We start from the raw sequence: 23,871 nt of genomic DNA, 5'->3' as shown, positions 1-23,871 counted from the left end.
CACCACCGCAATCTATGCCATAAACACATCCATCACCTCAACAAGTTTCCTTCCTCCCTCTTTATTTATTTTTGTGTGTGTGATAAGAACACTTAACATAAAATGCACCCTCATAGCAAATGTTTAGGTTGACAACACAGTGTGGTTAACTCCAGCCCCAAGCTGTGTGGTGGGTCTCTGGGACGCACTCATCTTGCACATCTGAAACTGTACCCTTTGATTGCTGGGAGAAATAGTCTCCTTATGCTCTCCTTTCAAATATTTGAAAGGGCATCCTGCGCATCACCGAGCAAGTAAACAGAAGTTATTTTAACATTATGTTAGCTGGCTCTCTAATTGCTCAGGGTTCACTGAAATCTCATTTTCATCGTGTGAGATAGACCTATTCTTTCTTGGAAATTTTTCTGCAGAGCTCTAGGCTTTCACAATATTTCTAGGATTTCTACTCCCTGATGAATGCTTCTTCCTTGCTTTGGAATTCTCATTTTCCAGGAAGCCTTATTTCATTTGTATATTTCTAACTCCACAAAGTCCCCAGTTTATGCCCACAAAGATTTAAGGCAAGACCCTGCTGCAATCATGTGCTCCATGAGAGTGACTACAGACATATTGCTGGTGACAGCCTCTGGATTCGTGGTCACTGGCTGCAAAATCCAATGATCTTATAAGTGTCGATCCTTTGTTGTGATGTGATAGATGTTTCTGGACCCTACTTATTGCATTATGATGTGGCTATAATATGATTTCATGACTTCAATGGTTAATATTAACATCAGCAAACATGTGGTGTTGGGAAGTTCTTTTGATGCTAGTAACACATGCACAAAGGATCCTGCCCTGAAAGTGCTTATAATTTAATAAATGCAGGAGTTGAGGAAGAAGTATCTGAACAAAGAGAATTCTGGAAGCCACCTCAGCCTGCCCCATAGCCAAGGAGAAACCCAGAGAGTTCAGACCAGGGAAGTGCGACAGGAGGTCACCAGGGGACCCATCTCCGGCTCAGTGTTTTCCAAAGGGATATACAGAGAGGGGGGAAAACTCCTAGGATGAAAAAGGAAGAAACGAGGAAAAATGGAAGGGGGAGAATTCAGGTCTTCTGCATCATCTAGGCAATATCTGTCCCAGTGAGTGTGCTGAGAGATGGGGAATATGTGAAGGTCTTCTCACATGCTCTGTGAATAAAGATGATGACAGATAGATGGACAGATGGATTGTAGACAGTGAGATGGGTGTACATCTGTGTGTCTCAGTGGGTATCTGCACATCTGGATGTATCTCCTTATCTCTGCACCAGCCCTGTGTCTCATTCTCCTAGCACAGAGCTGGTGTTGTGCATTGTCAACTTTTCCGATACTGCAACAATGCCATATTGGAGAATAAATACATTCTTTACATGGACTTCATTTGCCTACGTGCGTTTTTCCTTTGAGGTTAATCCAAGATTTTTTATATTTTTTGAAGGACTAAAATAGCAACGTGTTAAATGAGAAAAACGTGACACAAAGCTAGATGCTGCATTTAATCTATGATTTTAATGATTCCCCACACTGAAGAGTTAAAAAGAAAAGAATGCCAAGAAAGGGCAGCAGTGATTCACACCCAGCTTGATGAGTCCTGTGTCACTTAATGTTTGGCTTTTTTCGTGTCATGATGAAAAGACACACTGGTCAGATGAAGTTTCTTATTACATGAGATGTTGGCTGTATCTGAATGCAAAACCATACACATTTAGAATAAAAACTCCTGAGGGCAGCCCCAGTGGCACAGCGGTTTAGCACTGCCTGCAGCCCAGGGTGTGATCCTGGAGACCCCAGATCGAATCCCACGTCAGGCTTCCTGCATGGAGCCTGCTTCTCCCTCTGCCTGTGTCTCTGCCCCTCTCTTGCTCTCTCTCCCCGTGTCTTAAATGAATGAATGAATGAATGAATGAATGAATGAAATTATTTATTTATTTATTTATTTATTTATTTATTTATTTATTTATTTAAAAAACTCCCGAGCAGTTGGTATGTGGTTGTTGGATGAATGGTGGGAAGTGAGGGTCTCCCCTAGGTGCTTTGTCTGTTTTGTTTGTGTTGCCTTTTTCTCTCCCAAATGAGAGTAGGAGGTGACTTTCTAGAAGCATCAATTGTGTGGCATCTGCGTCAAAGAGATGTTCTGAACAATTTTGCTTGAGACAACCTAATAAATAGTTTTCCCATATCATTAGGTCTGCAGACATCCATTAAGGCCACCAAGTGGCACTGGCTCTAGCATACTTATAATGGTGTTCCTACCTGTCCGATTTTTCCTGTGTATTATTCACTAAGAGAAGTCTGGCATCCATCCACCATGAACGCATCCCAGTACATGACAATCAGTTTGAATCTAAATTATCTGATTAACCAGAGAAAAGAACAGCTTTGTGGATTACATAAATACTGGAGCCTATTGCTGAGTAGCTTTTAGGTTCATGGGAGAGTCTGTTGTACTTAGAGGGTTCATTTCCATCTTCTGATGATACTTCAATTCCATCCTAAATCCTGGGATTCTGCTTCCACCTGGTCCACACTGTTAATAACACACTTCTTCTCCATTCCACTTTCTCATCCAGGAATGACAACTGACTGTATGGGACTGTTGTCAGAACTGAATAACCACATTTCATAGATTTAAGATCCCCACTGGTTATAAAACGAACAATTATTTTCTCTGCCACCAAAGTGGAAGACATGCTGCCCATAAACCATGGCATACCATTGACTGTAGGATCATCTGGATTTCAGAGCTGGGAAAATGTGAAAAATGGTGTATCTTAAAGTCAGTGACATAGGTTTTAAAAAGATATGCATGCAGAGCGCTTTTTTAACTGGGCAACCTGGGTGTTCTGTGATGGATCGGCTGTTTGTGAGAAAGTGGCCACAAGATATCTTACTCATGGCAGGGTGTGGAGTTGTGTGATGCACCAAATTCTGCTTGGCTGTGTGCGGGAGGAAATTTAAGGTGGAGTTTTGTATTGGGTTGTAATGTGCTAAGAGGCACAGTGGAAGAGGCAGGCTCCTGATTTCAGATGACACTAGCTTTCTGGAGTAGACACTGTGTTGTGACGACCAGGACATCTTTAAGGATGTTTTCTAAAGCATGACCATAATCTTACTCAGCATACTTGTTCCATTTAGTTTTTCCACTTGTGTTTCCTCACCACCGGAGGGCTTGAGAATCCAGGTCTGTGGATGTTGAGTTCTGGTTATGTTCTGAATTTTTGAAAACCATGGAAGGACCGTGTCTCTCTGTGGGCTTCACTTGCTCCAGCTGTGAAAGAGAGCTGATCATTCTGAGACTGGCTTCCACGTCAAGCCCGGATTTCATGGAAATCTAAGTATGTTGGGTTCTCTGGATTTAACAGTATAGTACTTTTAACCCGGGGGGATGACAAATTAGAAGCAAATAGGGGGATCCCTGGGTGGCGCAGCGGTTTGGCGCCTGCCTTTGGCCCGGGGCGCGATCCTGGGGACCCGGGATCGAATCCCACGTCGGGCTCCCGGTGCATGGGGCCTGCTTCTCCCTCTGCCTATGTCTCTGCCTCTCTCTCTCTCTGTGACTATCATAAATAAATAAAAATTAAAAAAAAAAAAGCAAATAGGATCCCTTATTTTCTAATTCTTTTACTTGAAATATAGGAGCCCCTCAAAAATATTCATCTGTTACAGAAGGGATTCATCTGTTTCAGGATCCCTGAAGTCTTTTGCCGAAAATGTCAGTGCACTTACAAAGTGCAGTCGACTTTTTATTGCTGTCTTTGTAATCTAAGCATTTGGATCCTTTGCTGTACCCACATCTAGTTACTTGAAAATAAATCAAATTTTAGTCTTACACTATGAAATATCATCTAGTTGAGAACTTCCCAGTTTCTGAAACTATCAGTTGACTGTTGTCCCCTGACCAAGATTGGAAGGAATGGTCCTTGTATGTTATTGGTATATTCAGTATTCATATGAAATAATAAACACTCGAGTGCTAACACAGCAGCACCTTTAGTTTGGGGGCATTTAGCTTAGAATTTATGTGTGTCTTGTAAGTTCAAAAAAAAAAATGACATTGGTAGCCTGCCACTTGCCACATTGGACTATCCCAACTTTCCTGGAGCTACAGAGAAAACATCCCCACACACTAGCACACACCAATCTAAAGTTCAGGTCTTTTTATAGTAACATAGAGGCAAGCATATTAAATTATTATGCCATGTTTCTGCCAGGTTTTGACTTTTTTTTTTTTTTTTTTTGAGTTCTCTGCTATAAAGCAACCAAAGCAGTCTCCCAAGTCCTGCGGCTGGCTGAAGGTTCTGAGAGCATAACCTATACATGTTAACTAAGGCATCTGCCGACACCCTTGGCAGGTAGGCAGGTAGGTAGGTGAGGTGGCCACGGATGAGGAGGGAAGCCAGGTGGCAGGCAGGGAAGCAACGACAGCATCAGTCAAGGCCAGAAGTCCCTTGCCGAGCTGGAGTTGAGGGATTCATGTGTTCCTGGTTACTAGCCTGTGCTCAGAGCTCCGTTCTGGTTTTAATCCTACTGGGCGAGATCCTCTCCCGCTTTGAAGTCCCAGAGCTGCCAGGGCGGGAGAATCCTGTGCAATAGCCTTTGTCATTCATATCGAACCAAAGGGATGATGAAGCCTGCGTGTAATAACATGACTGAGTCTAATGGATGAACAAACAGATGCTGCTGGCCCATGGCGTCTGTTGCCTGTTTTCCTCTGAAGAGCAGCAGTTAATTCTAGTGATTGTGCTGTTGAAGTAGGTCTTGGAAAAATCACCCTTTGGGCTTTTTTTTACTCCCCCCTCATTCAGATGTGCTACATGGGTACGGGTGTGTGTGAGAGAGGGAGAGAGAGAACGGGAGGTTGATTTTGTGTGTTTCCTTTTGCTGACCTGTACTTACTTCTAGGTGTTCGGTACTCTCGGGTTAGTTAGAATCACTTTGGGCCATGCTTTCTAATTGCTCTGTCGTTCCAGAATGTGGATTGTATTTCACTCTTTCTGAGGTGTTTATTCTGAAGCACCCTCACTTTGGGGCTCTTTCTCCTCTAGTGAACAAAAGCAACCTTTGATATTCTGAGTTGCATCACCTTTCTCATCTTTTATGCAATGTTAACTTTGAGGAGAATTCTAAGATATGAAGAAAAGATGTGTGTCTCCCTTATCTTTAGCTTTGTAAGTACCCCCCCAAAAAAAATCGATCTCAATTAACTTTGATTTCTTTCTTTAGAAAGCCATATGCTGAAATAATGCTTTGCCAGATGTGAGAACGGGGTTCCTCCCCCACCAAACACACACTGGAGCCTTGTCTTAGTTCTGCTCTTTCGGTCCACTTCTTAAACCTTATACTACATTTATTCAGTCATTGGCAGGCTTTGCAAGGATACCCTGCTTTATCTTGGGGGTATACTAATATTTTGACCTTGTAGGCTCACCTCTGCTATGAAAACTTTTTTCTTTTTCACTTGTAATTTAAAACTGAGCCTGTCCCTTAAACCTCACCTGTTTCTGCCAAGTTCTGTTAGAAATTGCACCTTTATTCATATTTCTTTTCCCGGGTGAGCTGATGCTAGTAACATGCGGTAATGCATTATCCCCCTTGGAGCCGGAGCTGGAATCGGGCTGGAGTCTGCAGGATCAGGCGGGAGTGGAGGGCGCCAGTCAGCCTTGTGTCCTGTTGTGAGTGTGTGAAAACTTTCTGTCCAGGGCTGCTCCGGGGTGGGAGACTCTGTTCCGCAAACATTATATAAGCAGCTGTGATTTATGTCTTTATTGAATAGCACTGCTACACTAGGTCCATGTAGTGATGCCAGTCTTACTCTTAAATCCCCATCTGGGAGTGTAGGTGGCTCAGGTTCCTTCACTCCCCTTGCAGAGGAGAGAACCCTGAGGTCCCCCATGCCTGTTACCGCACACTGCGCTTTGGTGCTGCTGCCTTGTGTTGTTGCTGTGTGTTGTCGATGTGTTTGATTTTGGCATGTATTCAGAGATGCCTTACCTTTTTTTTTTTTCGTTCTCATGTCTGATTCTGGCTGTCTAGCAGCTACAACGTGTTCTTTTCTTTTTTCAACGTGTTCTTTTTTGTATGTTTTGTGTTACTGTGTCAACCACCAGCTTACTCTTCCCTCAAGTGTCCCAAGCTGTGATTTTTTAAAAAAGATTTTATTTATTTATTCATGAGAGAGACAGACAGAGAGGCACGCAGAGACATGGGCAGAGGGAGAAGCACGCTCCATGCAGGGAGCCTGATGTGGTACTTGATCCCGGGTCTCTAGTATCACACCCTGAGCTGAAGGCAGATGCTCAACTGCTGAGCCACCCAGGTGTCCCCCCAAGCTGTGATTTGAGGGATCTTTAAGAAGTTGGGTTTAATAAGTTGGGGGTGGTGGGGTGTTAGGTATCTACAGGCACTTGGCCACTGCTCTGGGGGCAGAGCGCTGCTGGGTCCTTGTGCTTCTTTCCTGCTCACTGATTCCTAGCGCAGTGTGCCTGGCCACATCGTTCCGGTACCTGTGAAGTTAGTCCTTGGGTGGGTGGCGGAGAGAGTAGCAGAGTATGCACTGGGTTTGGAGGGGGGCTTTGTGAAATTGCATGTGTTCCCTAAAGATCCCGATGCTTCTGGGTAAGGAGAGTGGTCTGAATCTTAGAAAGGCTGCTGCTTAAGGCTCTGTGACTAACAGGGAGGGTCCCTACTTACTTAAATATCAAATTGAAGAAGAAGAAGGGAGTGCTAATGTAAACAGTATCCCAAACCAAGAGATGTAAGAAAGGCATCGTCATAGGTTGAGGGAGTGGACAGTAACACACCTGCCCGATGTGTCCCCAGTTCCACAGCTTACTTCAAGGTGAGTTCTAGACCTTTCTGGATCTCACATTTTCTCATTTGGGGATGAGAAGTTTGGACTAAAGTTCTCCACGGTCTGCCTCCACCCCGGCATCAAAATTTCCATTAAAAAAAAATGTGACCTGGGCAGCATTTGCTTCTCACCAGTTAGTAGCAATACTGAGGATGCCAAAGGATTAAAATTAAAATGAGTTATTGCACAATTTTTTTCTCTGATAGAAATCAATATTAGATTGTGTCATAGTTCTTCTGCTATATGATATATCATTAGTAGTTGAAATGTCCAAATCTAACTTGCCTTTGCTGATTTGGCCATAGAATATAGAAGTGTAGCCATAGGCTAACCACTTGTGTGACCTCAAACCCCAGGAGAATTAATGATCCAACAATGACATACTTCTGTTTCTTTTCACCAAATCCTACAAAAGACCGAAGATACTAACAGAAAATAAAGGAGAAAAAGAGCTAGTCAGAGATCCAGATATTTTAAACACCCTGGTATTTGGAGGCATCTGGATAATTCACAGCTTTTTTTTTTTTTTCTGGTTCATTTATCATCCAGATGTTCGCCATCATGGAAGCACTGCTTGAAACTCTATTTCAGCTAATAACTTAGAAGTGGAAAAATTTGTATCTTTGTACGTTTGTCCTTCAGGGCTCCACTTCCCTTTATTTAGCCTTCTTCTAAGTGACTCTTCTTTAAAATCTCCTGGGAATGTAGCAATTTCGCCAGATGTTTAGGTGTTACCCATCACATTTCTTTTTTTAATCTCCACGACCATTCTGTACCCTGTCTGCTTGAATTATAGATTGCATTTGTCAAATAATGACACATGCAATTGGATGTCTTCTAAGACCTTTGAAATTCAACTTCCTTGAGTTGAGATTAAAGTGGGTATTATCTGCACTGCTGCAGTCAAGCCGGGGATGCTCGGAGACCCACAGGAAAGTTTTTCTGGGCCGGTCAGTTCCAACTGTTACAGTCTGAAGGGAAAGAAAACAAGCTACTTTTTTCTCCTCAGACATAGGAATGGATTCTATGAAAACTCCCTAAAATGTAGCCCCCCGTAAGAAACGACTCTAAAGTCAGTGGCTCTTTGAAGCATGACTGTCCTTCGGCGTGTCCTGAATGTGTGTTTCTTTGGGCATTCAGGAAGCGTTATCGGTTGTGAGCGAGGACCAGTCATTGTTTGAGTGTGCCTACGGGACACCACACCTGGCTAAGACGGACATGACCGCGTCCTCCTCTGGCGACTATGGACAGACCTCCAAGATGAGCCCACGCGTCCCTCAGCAGGACTGGCTGTCTCAACCCCCAGCCAGGGTCACCATCAAGATGGAATGTAACCCTAACCAGGTGAACGGCTCAAGGTAAGGAGACCCCTGACTCTTGTTCTCCGGGACTTCTGGTTTTCCTGTCCCCTGAAAAGGTAAATTGGAAGTCAGTCACGCTTCTCCAAAGACTGTTTCAGAACCTAAGGCCTCCGAACGGTAACATTGGGCAATGCTGATAAAATGTGTTCTCCAGTGGTTTGCGTGGAGGATAGAGGTTGTAAAACCGGTAGTATATTTACCAAGAACTCCCTTTGAAGATGTAGTGTTCAATTCTATTTCCCAGGCATGAGGGCTCCGTGGGAGGGGGGCCATGCCCACATATGGCAGGATTCATCTCTGAGGTTTTTATTGCCTGGAAAATAGTGCTGTCTTATGTTTTTATGGAGGGAGAGTGTCAGCTAGTGGCCAGGCAGTGCAGCATATGTCCAAGCCATATGACTTGGCTGGCACGTCTACTTCATATGTCCTCCACCCCCCCCCACCCTCCTCTGTCCCTTCTCTTACTGCACGCTGTTTCTTCTCATCGTTCTTATATTTAAAGCCCAGCTCTGATGGCATGCATGAGTATCCACTTTCCTGAGTTTGTCACAATAAAGCCTCTGTCGCATAGAATGTATTGTCAGATGCAGAACAACAGTCCCTGAGACTCAAAAACATTTAATCCAATGGGGGTTTGAAAAGTAAAGTTGATTTCAAATATGGTATAATGCTCCATATTTATTCAGAAAGAATATAAAATCTTAAGACAAGAAGGGGATAATTTCTTTTTTTTCCCCCCCAAGGATTTATTTATTCATTTGAAAGAGTAAGAGAAAAACAGCACAAGCAGGGGGAGTGGCAGGGGGGAAGGGAGAGAGAGAATCTCAAGTGTACTTGCTGCTGAGTGCAGAGCTCGAGGTGGGCACCATCCCAGGACTCTGAGATCACGACCTGAGCTGAAACCAAAGGTCAGACATTTAACCAACTGAGCCACCCAGGCGTCCCTGGGTAATTTCTTTTAAATGTTGCACAGTCTGACACGGAGTCGTAAGAACAGCCTACATTTGTTAGTGCTCTATCACGTACAAAACCCTTTCATATTTATCAGTCCTCCAAGCAGCCCTGTGAGGAATGCTTGTCCCCATACCATGGAAGAGGGAACTGAGGCTCACACATTTTCTGGCTAACCCAAGATCACAGCTTAAAGCAACTGGATTCAAACCAGGAGTGTTTGACTCCACACCCAGTGAGTGCGTTTTCCACCCTGTTGCAATATATATTATATATTGCAATATATAATATATATTGCTATATATTGCTAAATGCGCTTTTTATAATTGTTTTATAAGTGCTGGAAACCATTGTATCAGCTTGTAGTTGATAAAGGGGCCAAGTCACCGTACCTTAGCAAGAATGCTGAGGGGAGGCTGGCATGCCAGACAGGGAGACTGCAGATGTCAGAGCTTTCCTCGGCTCCAAGAAGTCCATTCCCTCCATGCATCTAGCTGCTTCTGCAAAATGAGAATGATAACTCTGCTGTTGAATCTTGCTATGATGCTGGTCCTTTAAATGGAGTTAAACCCAAGGCAGGCCCAGCAAGGCAGTGAGTGGCTCCTTGAGTCCCGATAGGATGGAAAGAGCTCAGTAGGAAATGCCGTCAAAGGGTTCAGGGGAGCGGAGTCCCAGCTAGTTGATGGTTACGTGCCCGTATTTCACAGGTAAACCTATCCATCTGATAGAATGTTCCCAGGGTTCATTAACTGGTCATCGTGCTGTGAGCACTGAGAGTACTTAGCACTTCTTCTTCCAAATCTAGTTTCTATCTGCAGGGAATCCACCAGTGTGTGTGTGTGTGTGTGTGTCTGTGTCTATGTCTGTGTGTTAGAGAAAGACTGTGCATGTGGGAGAGAGTGGGAGAGAACACTTCGGACAGAGGGTGCTGAGGTGATTCCAGGCAGGTCTGCGCAGAGTGAGCCAGGCCCGGGCCCTTATTTCTGGAGCATGGCCTTCGACCAGCTCTAGGAATTGCCAGCCTGGATTTAGCAGCCTCGGGAGGAGACCAAGCAAGGAGTCGAGGATGGTGTCAGAGAAGCGAAACCTTCTCTTGTTCTCATTCTGCTATTCCTGAGTTTAGCAGAACATGTAAATAGAAGAAGCCTGGTGTCTTGCAGAAGTGGCCGCTATTTCCTTTGAGGCGAGCTTGTGTTTCCCATCTGTAGCCAGTGTCCATTTGCCACCTGGCTGGGGCCGTGCGCCAGCCTTCTCAACCTGAGGAGGTCCCCACAGGGATTCAGGACAGGAACAATGAGCCTAGCCCAGGGGCTGGGTCCTCAAGAAGGACGGGGCTCCCAGGAAGCTTCTTCCATATTCCTCAGCCCAGCTGACTAAGGGAGGCCCTTTGGGGGTTCCTTTCAGGAGCAAAGGTGGGTCTATTTTCTGTGAAATGAAATTGTTTTTGGAGGAACCTATCAGTTTTCTTGTGAAGGAACAATGGAAACCTTACTACCTTCCTCTCTTAGGCCCTCACAAAATTCTAGGATTGCTCAGAAGGTTCCCATGACAGAAGTTTTGAAGGCAGTTCCAGCTTTTGAAGCCAACTGTGATGTGTTTTGGTGGTGGATACTGAGGGAATTCAGTCTCATGATCCTTGTCTTCCTCTTGGATCCACGGTGGTATGTTTGGCAGGTGCCGTCCGTGAAGAGAGCACAGCTGACTGTATCTACCTTTGATCAAGGTCCATATGCTTCTTTGATGAAAAATGGCAGATCTGGTGTGAAATGGGGAGGGAGGGGCTTCAGTCACCTCCTAGGCTTTGTGGAGTTGAACTCTGACGCAGGTATCAGCTGGTCACCAAGTGACATCGTTACCCACCCCAATACAGCTGACATGTCTACTATAGAGACAAATCCAGTGCTCCTGTCCATCCTTGCCAGAGCCCAGTGTATCTGCTGGAGTTGGGTGCGGGGCCGGCTTGGTGTGTCTGTTGAATTGGCTCTTGCGGTTGTGTGGGCTCTCAAGTGTGAGATCTGGAGGACAGGCTAGGCTGGCAGGCTGAAAACTCAGGCAGGAGTTGATGCTGCAGACTTTCTCTTCCTTAGGGAGAGCTGAGTTTTTGCTCTTTAGACCTTCAATGGATTAGATGAGGCCCACCCACATTATGAAGAATAATTGCCTTTATTTAATGTCAGTGGGTTATAGATGTTAACAGTATCTATGCAATAGTATCACAGCAACACCTCGATTAGTGTTGGGTTAAGTCACTGGCTGTGGTGCCCTGACCAGATGGACACAGGAAACTGGCCATACCTGGTACTCCCAGACCCTGTGCTGGTCAGTGGTTGGTGAAGCCATTCCTTTTAGACTTCCTAACCAAGGTTCCCTGGGGGTGTCCAGTTCCTTGTCACTAAGGGGCTCAGCCTGGCCGGATGGGAAGTGGTAGGGGGTGGTTCATAATATCTGTAGTTCACTGGGACCTACCAGAGTACTGAGAGGTGGGTGGCCCAGCAGAGTCTGTGCTTCAGAGCATGCCAGGCTGCCAGGGGGGTTCATGGAGAAAGGGAATACTCAGAATCCCTCAGTGTAGCTAAGGCTTACTTCATCTAGAGGCCCAAAAAGCAGACAGAAGATGGCTGTGGGTCAGACCTGCAGGGTTTTCTGACTCACTGCATGATACTTATACACACATCAGTCCCAGCTCCGTAACAAGAGGACATGGCCCTGCAGTCACTGGAAACTGGACTTTCATTCTGGAAACCTTGAATGGGCCCCTGGCTATATATCAGCTCTATCTAAGGTGTCAGGGGCAGAGGCAGTGCCATGGAGAACAGGGGTCCTGCCCTGCAGGTTTCATGGCAGAGTCAGTGTGGAGGAGGGCATGGGAACCAAGAAAAGGGGTGTAGCTCCTGAACATTCCCCCCACCCCCTGCCAAGCATCTTTCTGGAGGTAGTGGCCACCTCCCCACCAGTCCCCTGACTGGAAGCCCCAGACACGGTATGTCAGGGACTCTGGGACAGAAGCAAGAAAAGAAGTGTATGTCCTGGCCCCCAGCTCAGCAGCTTCTTCTAATTGTCATTGCTATGAGCTTTCATGCAGTGGACTTTGGAGGGGGCCACGTGCCTCTAGAAGTCAAGTTCAAGGGGGAATTGACATAAGTCAAAACCCAGACTTTGGCTGCAACATGTGAGCAGTTCCCTTTGCAGTCCTTCATTGCTCTTTGGTGAATATCCCCCAGGACAAGAGCACTCTGTAGCTGGGGTCTTGCCTGAATCTGACCCAGCTCCCTCTGACAGAACACCATCCTTGGGAATGGTCCTTTCTGACCCTCTCAATCTGTTACCCTTGGAGGAAAAGGCCAAGTGCTTTGGGTAGAGGGAGGGACTTTGTTCCTTAACCAAATGATGGAATTCTACAAAACCTCAGCCCTTCTGGGCTCACAGGGTCCTGAAATGAAATATAAGTGGTGAAATGAAATCTGTTGCCATTATAATAGAGCTCTATAAAAAATAATAAAAGGAAAACAGGAGAGAAAGGAACCACTGCTTTGTGAGCCAACAGGGAAGTAATTGTGGGTTTGGCTTGGCTGCTGCTGTATCAGAGGGCACGGTTCTTGCAGACACTAATCTCACTGCACACTGTGTAGACACAGGACATCATTTCTCAGCCTCAGTAGTCCATGGCCACCCTGCCTTCCCCCTTTCTTCACTCCAGCCTTACACACAAGAAACCCCCAAGTGTTCATACGGTGGGGAAGTGTCTGTGCACAGTCAAACTTGAACCAGCTGTTTGCCCACACAGTACACACAAAGGTTCCTGCCAGTGGGGTTGCATGCTCGCCTGGCCTCCAGCAAGCCCCCTGCTGATGACCTTAATTTACTGTGAGGTTGCTAAGGCTCAAGTCACTATAGACAGGCAAGATGGGCGAGAAAAAGACACACACGCATACATGCACGCATGCACACACACTCACACACATGATTGCCTTAAATGAAAGGCAGTATTGTGTGCAAAGCAGCTGTTTGATGGCATCTGAGTATCTCTGACTCAGAGAGTCAGCCGGATCTCAGAAAGGCTGCATTGGACATCTCCTGCATCCTTCCATACGTGAAAATCCCATGTAGCCCACCTGGAAGTAACAAATCCATGTAGGCCCCCCTGGAAGCTTATTGCAGCTGGAACATAATGAATTTGGGTGCCATGCTGTGAATCCTGCCCCAGCCCAGTCCCCACACCACCTGGAGTCATTAACCTCTTGCTCGAGTCCAGTGAGGGCTCCCTGGTGTGGCAATTCTCACAGTGGAGCCCCAAGATCAGCAGCATCAGCACCAGCCGGGAGCTGTTAGACATGCACATTCTTGGGCCCTCCCCACACCTGCTGAATCTGACAAGACTCTGGGATGGAGCCCAGCTCTGTGCTTTAATGAGCCTTCTGGGGATTCCTGTGCTCACCGATCTGAGAATCAGTGCTCTGTTGCAGGATTCAGGGAGATGAAAAATGAGTGGCCGGCAGAGTCTGGGAGAATGCAACGTGGAGAGGTTGGTCTGCCCCCGGGAGGTCCGTCTGCCTGAGCCGAGGTGCGCCTCCCTCACCTCACACCATAGTGGGGTTTTACCTGCCTGAGCCTGTGTGGCTGGGAGGGGGAGACTGGGTCTTGCCCCTCTGTGTGGTCTGGCAGGAAGATTCACTGGGTGGGTAACTCCAGCCTAGCATGAAATAGCAAGATGCTTTGGACATAATGTTTAATGAGCATGCCACCTGCAGTGTGATGACGACGACAGGAAAGGGGCTATCTGATTGGTCCATCTTGACATCAGACATACCGGGTATGCTGGCAGTTGTTCATTCATGCAACAAGTATTTATTGAGCATCTACCATGTGCAGTCACTGTTCTAGGTACCTGACATAGAGAGGCATAAAACACAAAAAAATATCTGCCCTGCTATATTCACTTTCTCCTCGGGGAAGATGGCCATTGAATCAGATAACCAATTAAAACATATAGCTGGTTAGATTACGGTAAATGTTAAGGAGAAAAATGAGGCAGGACAGAGGGTGGCCTGAGAACATTACCTCTAAGAAAGTGATATTTGAATAAAGCCCCAAAGGTAGTGAGGGAGACTGCCCCCTGGTTAAACAGCAGAATATACCAGGAAAAGGAAGTGCTGAGTGCAAAGGCCCTGAGGTCAGGCTGAAGCTTTAGAGGACAATCGTGACTGACATTTAGTAACCCAAGCCACAAACAGGCAATGAGTTAAAGTGATCGTGGGCCTCACTCTGAGTGAGTTAGGAGACCCAACGGGGTGCTGTAGGCAAAAGTGGGGGTGTGATTTAGCAGGATTTAGCAGGATCTCCTGGCTCCGGTAGTGAAGCCGAGACCTGCTGAGAGGCCTCTGCAGGAATTAGGGTATGGGATGGTGGGGCCTCGGTGAGAGTGGTAGTGGTGGAGGGGTGGGGAGAATGATGGCGTTCTGGATATATTTTGAAGGTAGAATTGATGTGCTTTGCTGCTAGGTTGGACCTACAGAGTAAGAAAGAGGGAAGTGGGGGTGAATAAGGTCTGGGGGTATACTCCAGATGAGGTGTGGACAAGCCACACTGAGAATCCTCCTGTGGTTAGAGCCTGGGCCCCTCCAAGTATTGGGCGAGACCTTGAGGCCACACACTTAGTGCTCATAAACACCAGGCACAATGAGGGAGCCCTTGCCTTCTTGCCTGAGTTCAGTGGATCTTAATTCATTAAACCAGCAGTGGTCAACCACAGTGATTGTGCCTCAGGGCACATTTGGCAAAGTCTGCAGACATTTTTGTCACAACTGGGGGGCGTTCCTCACATTTAGTGGCTGGAAGCCAAAGATCCTGCTCAACATCCCATAATATACAAGAGAGGATCCCCGCCCCCACCCCACTCCTTCCATCTCCAAAAGAATGGTCTGGCCCCAAATGTCAATAGTGCCCAAACTGAGAAAACTTGTCCTAAATTAACATTTAATTGGTGTTTACATCATGCACTGTGTTAGCTGCTATGAAGATGAGTAAAAGAAGCTCATGGTCCCTCAAAGGTGAGGAATGTTCTGTGAAATCACGTGACAAGTTCAGAACAGAGGGATGTTCAGGGCTCAACCGTAGCAGGCATGATGGTGTGACCCAGTCCTCCTGGGCATGAAACAGAGCATCCCAGATGAGCAACATTCATCAGTACCTCCACAGCATACTGTGATTTATTAACAGAATTTTAGTACACAGTATCTCCTCCAATTTCTTCATTAAATTTGTGAAATGGCATTATGATTATATCCCTTTTTTTGGATGAAAAACATTGAGTTTCTCAATATTTTCATAACTTGCTCACATCCACCTGTCATAGGCCCTTTGACCCTAGGCCTGGGCTCCTCTCCTCTCCCTCAGGCTGCTTCCTTGAGCCAGACAGCTCTTCTGTGTTGACAGGGACAGCGGCGCTTCCTCCAAATGACAGACGAGCCATGCATTCTGTCTCTTGTCCGACAGGCATTACATCCACACCCTGACCATTTTGTTGTCTTGCAGAGAGTACACATTAAAAACCATTTACCTGCATCTCATTTGAATTTATTACAGCAGGTCAAGTTATCCGCACTCACCTTCACATTACCTTCGTGAGATGTCTCCAAACAAAATCACATTTTAAAAATTGTAAGCGTGATGAAGAGACTTGCAATCCGAGCACATTGGTGGCTCCCAGTAAATACTCATTGGGCTGAAATGTAGAGTTCTCAGGATGGTGACGGCTCATGGACTCTGCATGTCATCTGTGCTGAGCTTGCTGTGCCCATCCTCTACCTACAGAATGGAATCTTGGCTGAAAGTCTTCGAATGCCAGGATTCCTCCTTTTATGTGCAGCACTCAGTATTTGGTATTTGAAAGTGGTTTGCTGGGCCTGCACTTTCTCCATGCCTTTCTACTTTGACTCCTCGACATTTGACTTAATATGTGTTTTCCTATATTTTCTGTAAGACTTCATGTATTATGTTAGGACTGTGACACCTGCAACAGCAATTGCATTTGCTTCTGTCTGCCTCAGGCTTCTGATGGCTCCTAATTAAGCTCGGCCTTCTTCCAAGGTGTGGGTGGCACGGTGTTGGAGACTGGTAAGCTGGTGAATTTTCCAAAGGGTGATAGTGAGGTCAGTTAGTAATAGCTTGTCCTACTTGTAAGAGGCCTTGAGTCTTTATAGATGTCAGTTCCTTGGGCTGCAAAACTGAGACATGGCCTGACAGAGTCTTACTCAAGGAAAAGTCAGGAGGGGACAAAGCCTCTGCTACTGCTTCTCTGTCTGGAGCAGACTTCTCCTCATCCCCTCTTTGCAGCAGACACTCCTTGCTGTCTTTGCCATCTCTTGGGACGTCCAGTGGATGGGTTCCATTTTGTAGGGGAAAAGAGCCTAGGAGTCCTGCTCCCCATTATGACACACGGGAGTCCCATCAGGTCACTGTGGGTGTTGGCAGAGGGACAGGGGGACTGCTTTGGCATACTCTGTCTCAAAAGTGAAATCATGTTGGTTAACCAGAATTTACATAGCCTGTTATGAAAATAAAAAATTGAAGCACCTTGGTGGCTATTGGGCTTAATTCATTCCTCTCTGAGAAACCTGTTTTGAGCAAAGAATAAAAGAAAGACACACATGCGCGCGCGCACACACACACACACACACACACACACACACACCACTCACAAGGTAAAACATCCTGAGCACGTTTATAGAGATCTTAGTCTGTAGAATATTTTATTTCCAAATGATGAGTCCCAAAAGGATGCATTTCTCCCCAGATTTCAAGATCTTGCTGATATCCGTTCTCAAGCCATAAAGAGAAATAGAAACTTAAATAGTGAAATGCAGGGAAACTTCAAACCCCTTTCAGGGACAAAGAACTAACTGTTAGTGAGTTAGTGGTGACTTTTTTAATTAACTTAGTCTTCAGCTGCTTTGGAGAAGGGGAAGGGGACTGGACTGGAGGGAAGAGACTGGGATTCCAGGTGTAAGAGAACATATTTAGCAAGGGTAAAAATAACACACAGCTGTGAAGACAAACATCTACAGTTTCAGTTTGAGCGGGGAGCTCTCCATGAATCACTGCCGAGCTCCACCCGCTGCTCGGGCCATGGGGTCTGAAGCAGCTTTTCCACTGCCTCTGATTCAGAAATAAAACAGACCCACAAATTACCCCGGCGCTCTCCAGACAATCCCCTCCTTGTCTGGGGTCCTGAAAATACTTTTTGTGGTGCCTTACCTCAATTCATGCTATGAAACTCGATTAGGAGTTTGTTCGGTCGATTAGGACTAAGTATGTGCTTTTAGGGTTCTTAGGAGGAAAACCACCTGAGAAGGGTTTTTCGGTATTCGGGTTTAAGACAGGCCCGGAATGCATGCCCCAGCCAGCCTCCCACGGGCCCTCTCTCGGAACTGACCTCTTTGGGCTTTTAGGGCAGAGCTGCCAAAGAAAACCTTTGTATTTCTCTCACATAGCTTCATCACCCAATAAACTAAAAAGAACATTCGGGAAGATAGTGACATTCTGGTAAACAGGGACGAGCTGAAGACCGCACCATAGTAACATTAGCTTGCTTATCCACTTAAGAGTCAGGGTGATACAGAACATGGTCTTTGAGGGCAAGAGAATGTGGAGTGTGGGAGAGGGGGTTTCTGCACTCAAATGCAGACACCATGAGAATAGGGACGCCGATGTATTCTTAGCACCTGGGACAGGGCCTGGCTGAGAGACTTGCTCCCTAAGTACTGGTTAAAGGAGTGAATGAATTGAGGAGACCCAGGGCCAATGGAGAATCTAGGGAGTGTGGGTTTATCCAAAGGTGGGAAGGATTTAGGATACACATAGCCAGCATGGGTTTGTATTTGCGGAAGATCAGTCTGGAAGTTAAAGCTTAGGAACACTCCACCAGCATGAGGTGGAGAGCAAGACTGCAGACAGTGGTCTCTTTAAGTGCAAGAGGAATCCAGGCATGGGAAGAAGGATGGGTCTTGAAGAATAGGTGGATTTTCAAGAGGATTGTGGGTTTGTCTCTACCCACTTCTAGAGGAAGTATATTGATTTTCCAAATTTAATTTGACTTGCCTTGGACTTTTTTCTAAGGCACTAGTGCCTCTGCTAACTCTTCTGAAGTGAGGGTGAATCACAGACTTCATGTGGCTAGTGAGCTCAGGATTGTTGCCTGGGGCTGCCCTCAGCGACATTCTCAGATCAATGAGGTCCATTCAAGTGGTACAGAGGACAGCGCAGGGCTGAGGCTCCATTTTTGTCAAGCTAATGGCCACGTCTGTGCCCTTCACTGCGGGCTCTTTCCATGATGGAATCTCCCCTGCTGTAAGCAGTCTCTGATGTGAGCAAACCAATGTCAGATGCCAAGTTTATTCTGTTTTTCAAAAACAAAGCCCCGGCTTTAATTTCTCAGTACATTTTCACAGGTGTGTTACCCCTTTTAAAAATAAGGTATTATGTATAGGAACAGCTAAATGAAGCTTTTGTCTCGGGCTGTGTTCCACTTGATCTTAAAACCTGAGACTGCTTTTCTGATGGTCCAGCTTGTGTCCTGGTCCTCAGTTCTTGGGCCGACATTCTGGATCAGATTTATTGCTTGCTATGCCTCTTAGTGTGGGGACCTCTCATCTGACTCCCTCCCAGGCTCCCAGTGTGCAAGCCCGTCATCTCTGCAGAGCATGTACGGTACCGAGCACCTCAAGGGAGTCTTGTGGGGGGAGCATTTGACATTCAACTGGAAATTGAGGTGATCAAAAAAAAAACCTAGACTAATCAAAATTCATGTGTATATCCACATCAACATGCCATCTTGGGCTTCTCCCTGGAGGCCCTGGCTTTGTACGTGGCTGCCACTGCTCAGCTCACATCTGCACATCTCTCCATGACTGCCTTCAGGGCCACTCCGAGGATATTCTTCTGAAAATACCCAACAGTAAAGAAATGGAGTTTTCTGAGGGCCCATCCACTTATGTTGCATGTCCATGAGAGTGACTGCTCATGTGGAGTTACCAGGTGAAGTCCTAGAGTGTAGTGGTCAAATACTTGGACTCAAGGGGCACCTGGGAGGCTCAGTGGTTGAGCGTCTGCCTTTGGCTCAGGGCATGATTCTGGGGTCCTGGGATCAAGTCCCACATCGGGCTCCTGCAAGGATCCTGCTTCTCCCTCTGCCTATGTCTCTGCCTCTCTTTCTGTGTGTCTCATGAATAAATAAATAAAATCTTTAAAAAAGGTACTTGGACTCAGGATCCCAACAGCCTAAGTTCAAATCAACTGAGGTCTATAAACATTTGTTTGTCCACAATGCATTAGGCACTTTCAGAGGCAAATTTGAGTTTAAAACACAGAAATAGAAGATTGTGGAAACTGGAATATATAGCATTCCATCTCTCAAGATCCCTTCACCGATCTCTCTGGTTGGCCCATTCTTTCCAAAAGTGTCAAGAAATGGCAAGTATGAAGGACTAGCTAAGCATGTGCAATCTCTTGATTTCTGTAGCCAAAGCAGCTGAGATCTGTGTTCTTGGAGCCCCCTGCTTTGTCACCAGCTCCCAGGCACTGCGTGGAATGCTCTGGATTTGGGAAGGATATTGCTTGCTGTATCACCCACTTTTCTTTGGGAGAAGCCATGAGAGAAACTTCTGCTTCTGCTGAATAACTGGTTCATCTTGATGTGTCTGACACCTTGAATTATGACAGGATACATTTCCTTCTTTGCTTTGGCTAGTAGGAAGCTCAGAGATAAATTGGTGTCCTACTTCTAGCAGCTATAAAGAGTAAGCCTACTCAATGTGCTGATATTATCTCATGATTAATTATTTTTCTGCCTTACATTCCATTCACTTCAATCCTTTGATTATTCATGTTATCATTTTGTCTTGTATGTATTTTATAACTGTCTTATATTGCGTGTCATGTATGCAATCTTATAAATGACACACAGTTTGAGAAAGGGTAGGGGAAAATATATTGAAAACCACCACATATCCACAGAAATATAACTCTAAAGGTACAGTGGAAAATGATGGAATCTCCTGTTTAGAAAAATGTTCACATAAACTGAACATTTGTTGGTCTAAGTAGCTTCTGGAAAGTCATGTCTGGGGGCTTGGGAATGGAGCCTCTTCTAACTCCTTGATTCTGAAACTGTATGAGAACCCTGTGGGGGTTCATGTTCATGTTCATGGGGGGGTTCATGTCTGACTTCTCACCTGAATTTAAATTTAATGCAGTTCCAGTTTATTTGATATTCTTTGCCATGTCCTTTCACCGTTAATTTGAAATACCAGTATGTCGTAAGAAGTCAGTGCTGGTTATCTCAGTCACAGGCTTTATTTTCTACTGTTTATAAGTGATTCATTCCTTGAGGCTCAATAAAACAACTTAATTGGGCGTGTGTCTCCAGTTACCTGAAGAAGGGCTCCATTGCCCCATCTTTTTATCATGTTGGTAGAATGGGCTTTCTGCATTCCCCGGAGTGACCCCAATTAGCCCACACCCCAGGGAGATCTGTGAGGTTGCTTCTGATACTGACCTCCTAAGGCTGTGTGGCTCCAAGGGGATGGTAGGGGAGTTGGGAAGTGATATGGTGCCCCAGCTGTTGTCCAGTGTCTTGGTGAAATTCTTCCCTCTGCACCAGCCTTCCCCCCCTGAGGCAACCTCAGCCCAATGTGAGATTTCTCCTGCTCTGACAGAGGGGAGCAGCTGTCCTCTCAGCTCCTGGTCCCTCTCACTGATGCCACATTCTCTATGGGATTGCCAAGACTGGTGGTTTTCGGGTTACACATAAAACCCAGACATGAAAATGTGCATTTGAGAATGTAGTTAAGACCTAGTAACTCTTTTTTTAAAAAGATTTTATTTATTTATTTGAGAGAATGAGAGAGAGAAAGAGTACAAGCAGGGGGAGGGGCAGATGGAGAAGCAGACTTCCTGCTGAGGGTGGGGAACCCAACTCAGGACTTGATCCTGGATCCTGACCTGAGCCAAAGGCAAACACTTAACTCGCTGAGCCACCCAGGCACCCGAAGGCACAGTAATTCTTAATTTATTTTATTTTATTGGGGTGAGAACACTTAATATGAGATCTACCCTTTCAACAAATTTTGAGATGTACATTATTATTGTTCACCATAGGTAGAATATTGGAGAACAGGTCTCAAAAGATTTTTCATCTCGCTTGACTGAAATTTTATGCCTCTTGATTAGTATTAACTCCCCATTTCTCCCTCCCTGAGCTCTGAAAAACCACTTCAATTCCCTCAAATTGACCACATTAGACACCTCATGTAAATGGAATCCCATGCTATTTGTCCTTCTGTGACTGGCTTATGTCACTCAGTGTAATGTCCTCAAGGTTTGTGCACATAGACTGTAGAATTTCCTTTTTTTAAAGGAAAATAGTATCCCACTATTGTATACACCACATTATCTTTATCCATTCACCTATCAGTGGACAGTCACTTCCACGCCTTGATCATTGTGAAGAGTGTGCAGTGACTATAGTAGTGCTAGTATCTCTTTGAAGTTTAGATTTCAGTTCTTTCAGATAAATATGCATAAATGAGATTGCTGGGTCATATGGTTGTCTTTTCTGAAGACTTTCAAGGAACCTCCATCCTGTGTCCCAATGCTGCACCATTTTGCATCCCCACCGACAGCATGAGGGCTCCAGTTTCTTTACATCTTTGCCAACATTTATTTATTTATTTATTTTGGACTAGCCATCCTGACAGGTGTGGGGTGATCTCTCCTTGTGATTTTGATTTGCATAATAACTTCTGTATGCCCCCAAAAGACAGAGTCCTTGAGAGAAATATCTTTCATGACATCTATTTGCAATAATGAAATTAACCCCCGGAACAACAACACAGAGACATTTCATATTCCCCAAACGATTCTCCATTTAACAAGCATCTAATGAATTGCCTGAGAATTTTCACAGAAACTGCTGGAAAACACATATGCAAATACTAAAAATAGAATATTTAAAGGGATGCCCTTTGCTACGTGTATTTCAAAAGCAATGCATTGAACGTCCAAATCTTTTTGTTGGAGTAGGAATCACGTGATGCGAGTGGAATACCAAACTGTTCCTGGGAAGTTTCTCCCTGCCAACTTGCAAGCCTTAGAATGCACAGTGTCTGTGGAGCTCAGTGCAGTCAGCCAGGAGGCAGATTTCTGAAGTGTGGGTCTTTCCTTATCACACCTGGGCCATGAGCTGAAAATGTATTTATTGGGAGACTTTTAAATAGACACTTGCCAGTTCTCTGAATCATGTTGGGATTTTTTTTTCCCCTTAAACAAAGTGTCTAAATAGATGCCTCTGAAAAAATCTCCGGGAATTGCCTCTATTTCTTACTCAGGTTTTTTTTTTTTTAGACATGTCCTGGTTGGGTCCCATACCTGCTGTGCCAGGAATTGAACAAGCCATGGGGCTACAGTGGTGTCCTAGAATAGGAATTGTGCAGGTGTTGCAATGCATGCCTTAAACCAGAGTAACACGTGGTCAGGGAGTTCTCCATGCCTTTCTGAAATTAAGGCCTATTTCACCTTGTAAGAACAGCATCTTCCTTTCCTTGGTGGAGGCTTCCTTGTGGAGGTCCCCACATGGGGACCAGAAGCATGGACAGTGGGTTAGGCTGTCTAGCTTCCAGTCTTCATTCTGACCCCTCCTGGCTCTGGGAACTGAGCATACCCCTTCAGCTATACCTCTGAAAAGTAGATATGGTGCCCATACCTGCTACCTCAGGCTGTGAGAGGACCGATAAAGGTTAGGGTCTCAGGACAGGGCCCATGTATATATGCTCTCCTCTTGGGCTGTTAAAATTCCCAAGAGAATAAACAAGGGAGAAGATTGAGAAGCGGGAACAGCACACCTGGGATCTCTGGGGCCCTTATGCCTTGATTACCTGCTTGAGTCCAGCATGTTGGAGGCCTGTGGAGTGACCCTCTCCTCTCCTCGGGGATGGAGTTCCCTTAGAGTTTTTACAAAAACTATTTGAAATGATCAAGAACATGGTTCCAATCTGTCTTCCTCTGAAGCTTAAACAAAATACAATGTTCTGAAGAGGCAGCTTTTGAAAATCAGGTCTGATGGGTTCATGTGGCTGTTTTTTTACAATGAAAGCTGAATGGGAAAGCTTACCTGTCTTGCTGGAGAAGAGGGGATTTATGGTGCCTGGTATACAGCGGGCACTCAATAAAAGTGGTCTAAACAGATGACTGAATGAGCAGAACCCACAGTGCTCACCCTAGATTTTATAGTTGTAGCTGGAGTTACTCTCATCCACTGAGCAGCATCTAAAGCTTTTGCCCTGAAGAACCAAAATTTTCAGACTGTCCCCTCGTCCCTAGTAACTTCTCTCCTTGAGGCAAATAGACCAAAACACACATCCTCCACTCAACTGGTGGAATTTTCCAAAGGCATAGGAAACAAAGTCTCAAGTGAAGACATTCCATGTTGTGATATTAGGATGAGGCTTCTAGAGATAAGTGTTTGAAGCCAGGAAAAGTAGCATCAGCAGGAAGTAGTGCATGTGTAGGCAGCGGTGGAAATATAGAGGATCCGCACCATGGGAACTCAGACTGTGTTTATTTTTAAATTTCCTTCATGTTAGCACAGCTGTGAGGATGCCATGAAGCAGGACCATGGATTTCCAGGCCTGTG

General features: G+C 45.5%; 1 protein-coding gene across 8 annotated transcripts in view; it reads left to right on the top strand.

Moving 5' to 3' along the window:
- ERG (ETS transcription factor ERG) overlaps positions 1-23,871 on the top strand; it is a 186,251-nt gene that overhangs the window by 119,310 nt on the left and 43,070 nt on the right. For 6 of the 8 annotated variants that reach the window (XM_077879208.1, XM_077879210.1, XM_077879212.1 and 3 more), the window contains one exon: positions 8,014-8,231. The exons of the other annotated variants lie outside the window; for them this stretch is intronic. In XM_077879208.1, the coding sequence (XP_077735334.1) occupies positions 8,014-8,231 (218 nt within the window). Of the gene's footprint in view, positions 1-8,013; positions 8,232-23,871 lie in introns of those variants that run through there. 8 annotated transcript variants of the gene reach the window in all.

Source organism: Canis aureus, chromosome 30 (assembly GCF_053574225.1).
Source record: "Canis aureus isolate CA01 chromosome 30, VMU_Caureus_v.1.0, whole genome shotgun sequence".
Classification (NCBI taxonomy): Eukaryota; Metazoa; Chordata; class Mammalia; order Carnivora; family Canidae; genus Canis; species Canis aureus.
Note: the sequence above shows the minus strand (reverse complement) of the source record. Positions and strands in the feature narration are given on the sequence as shown.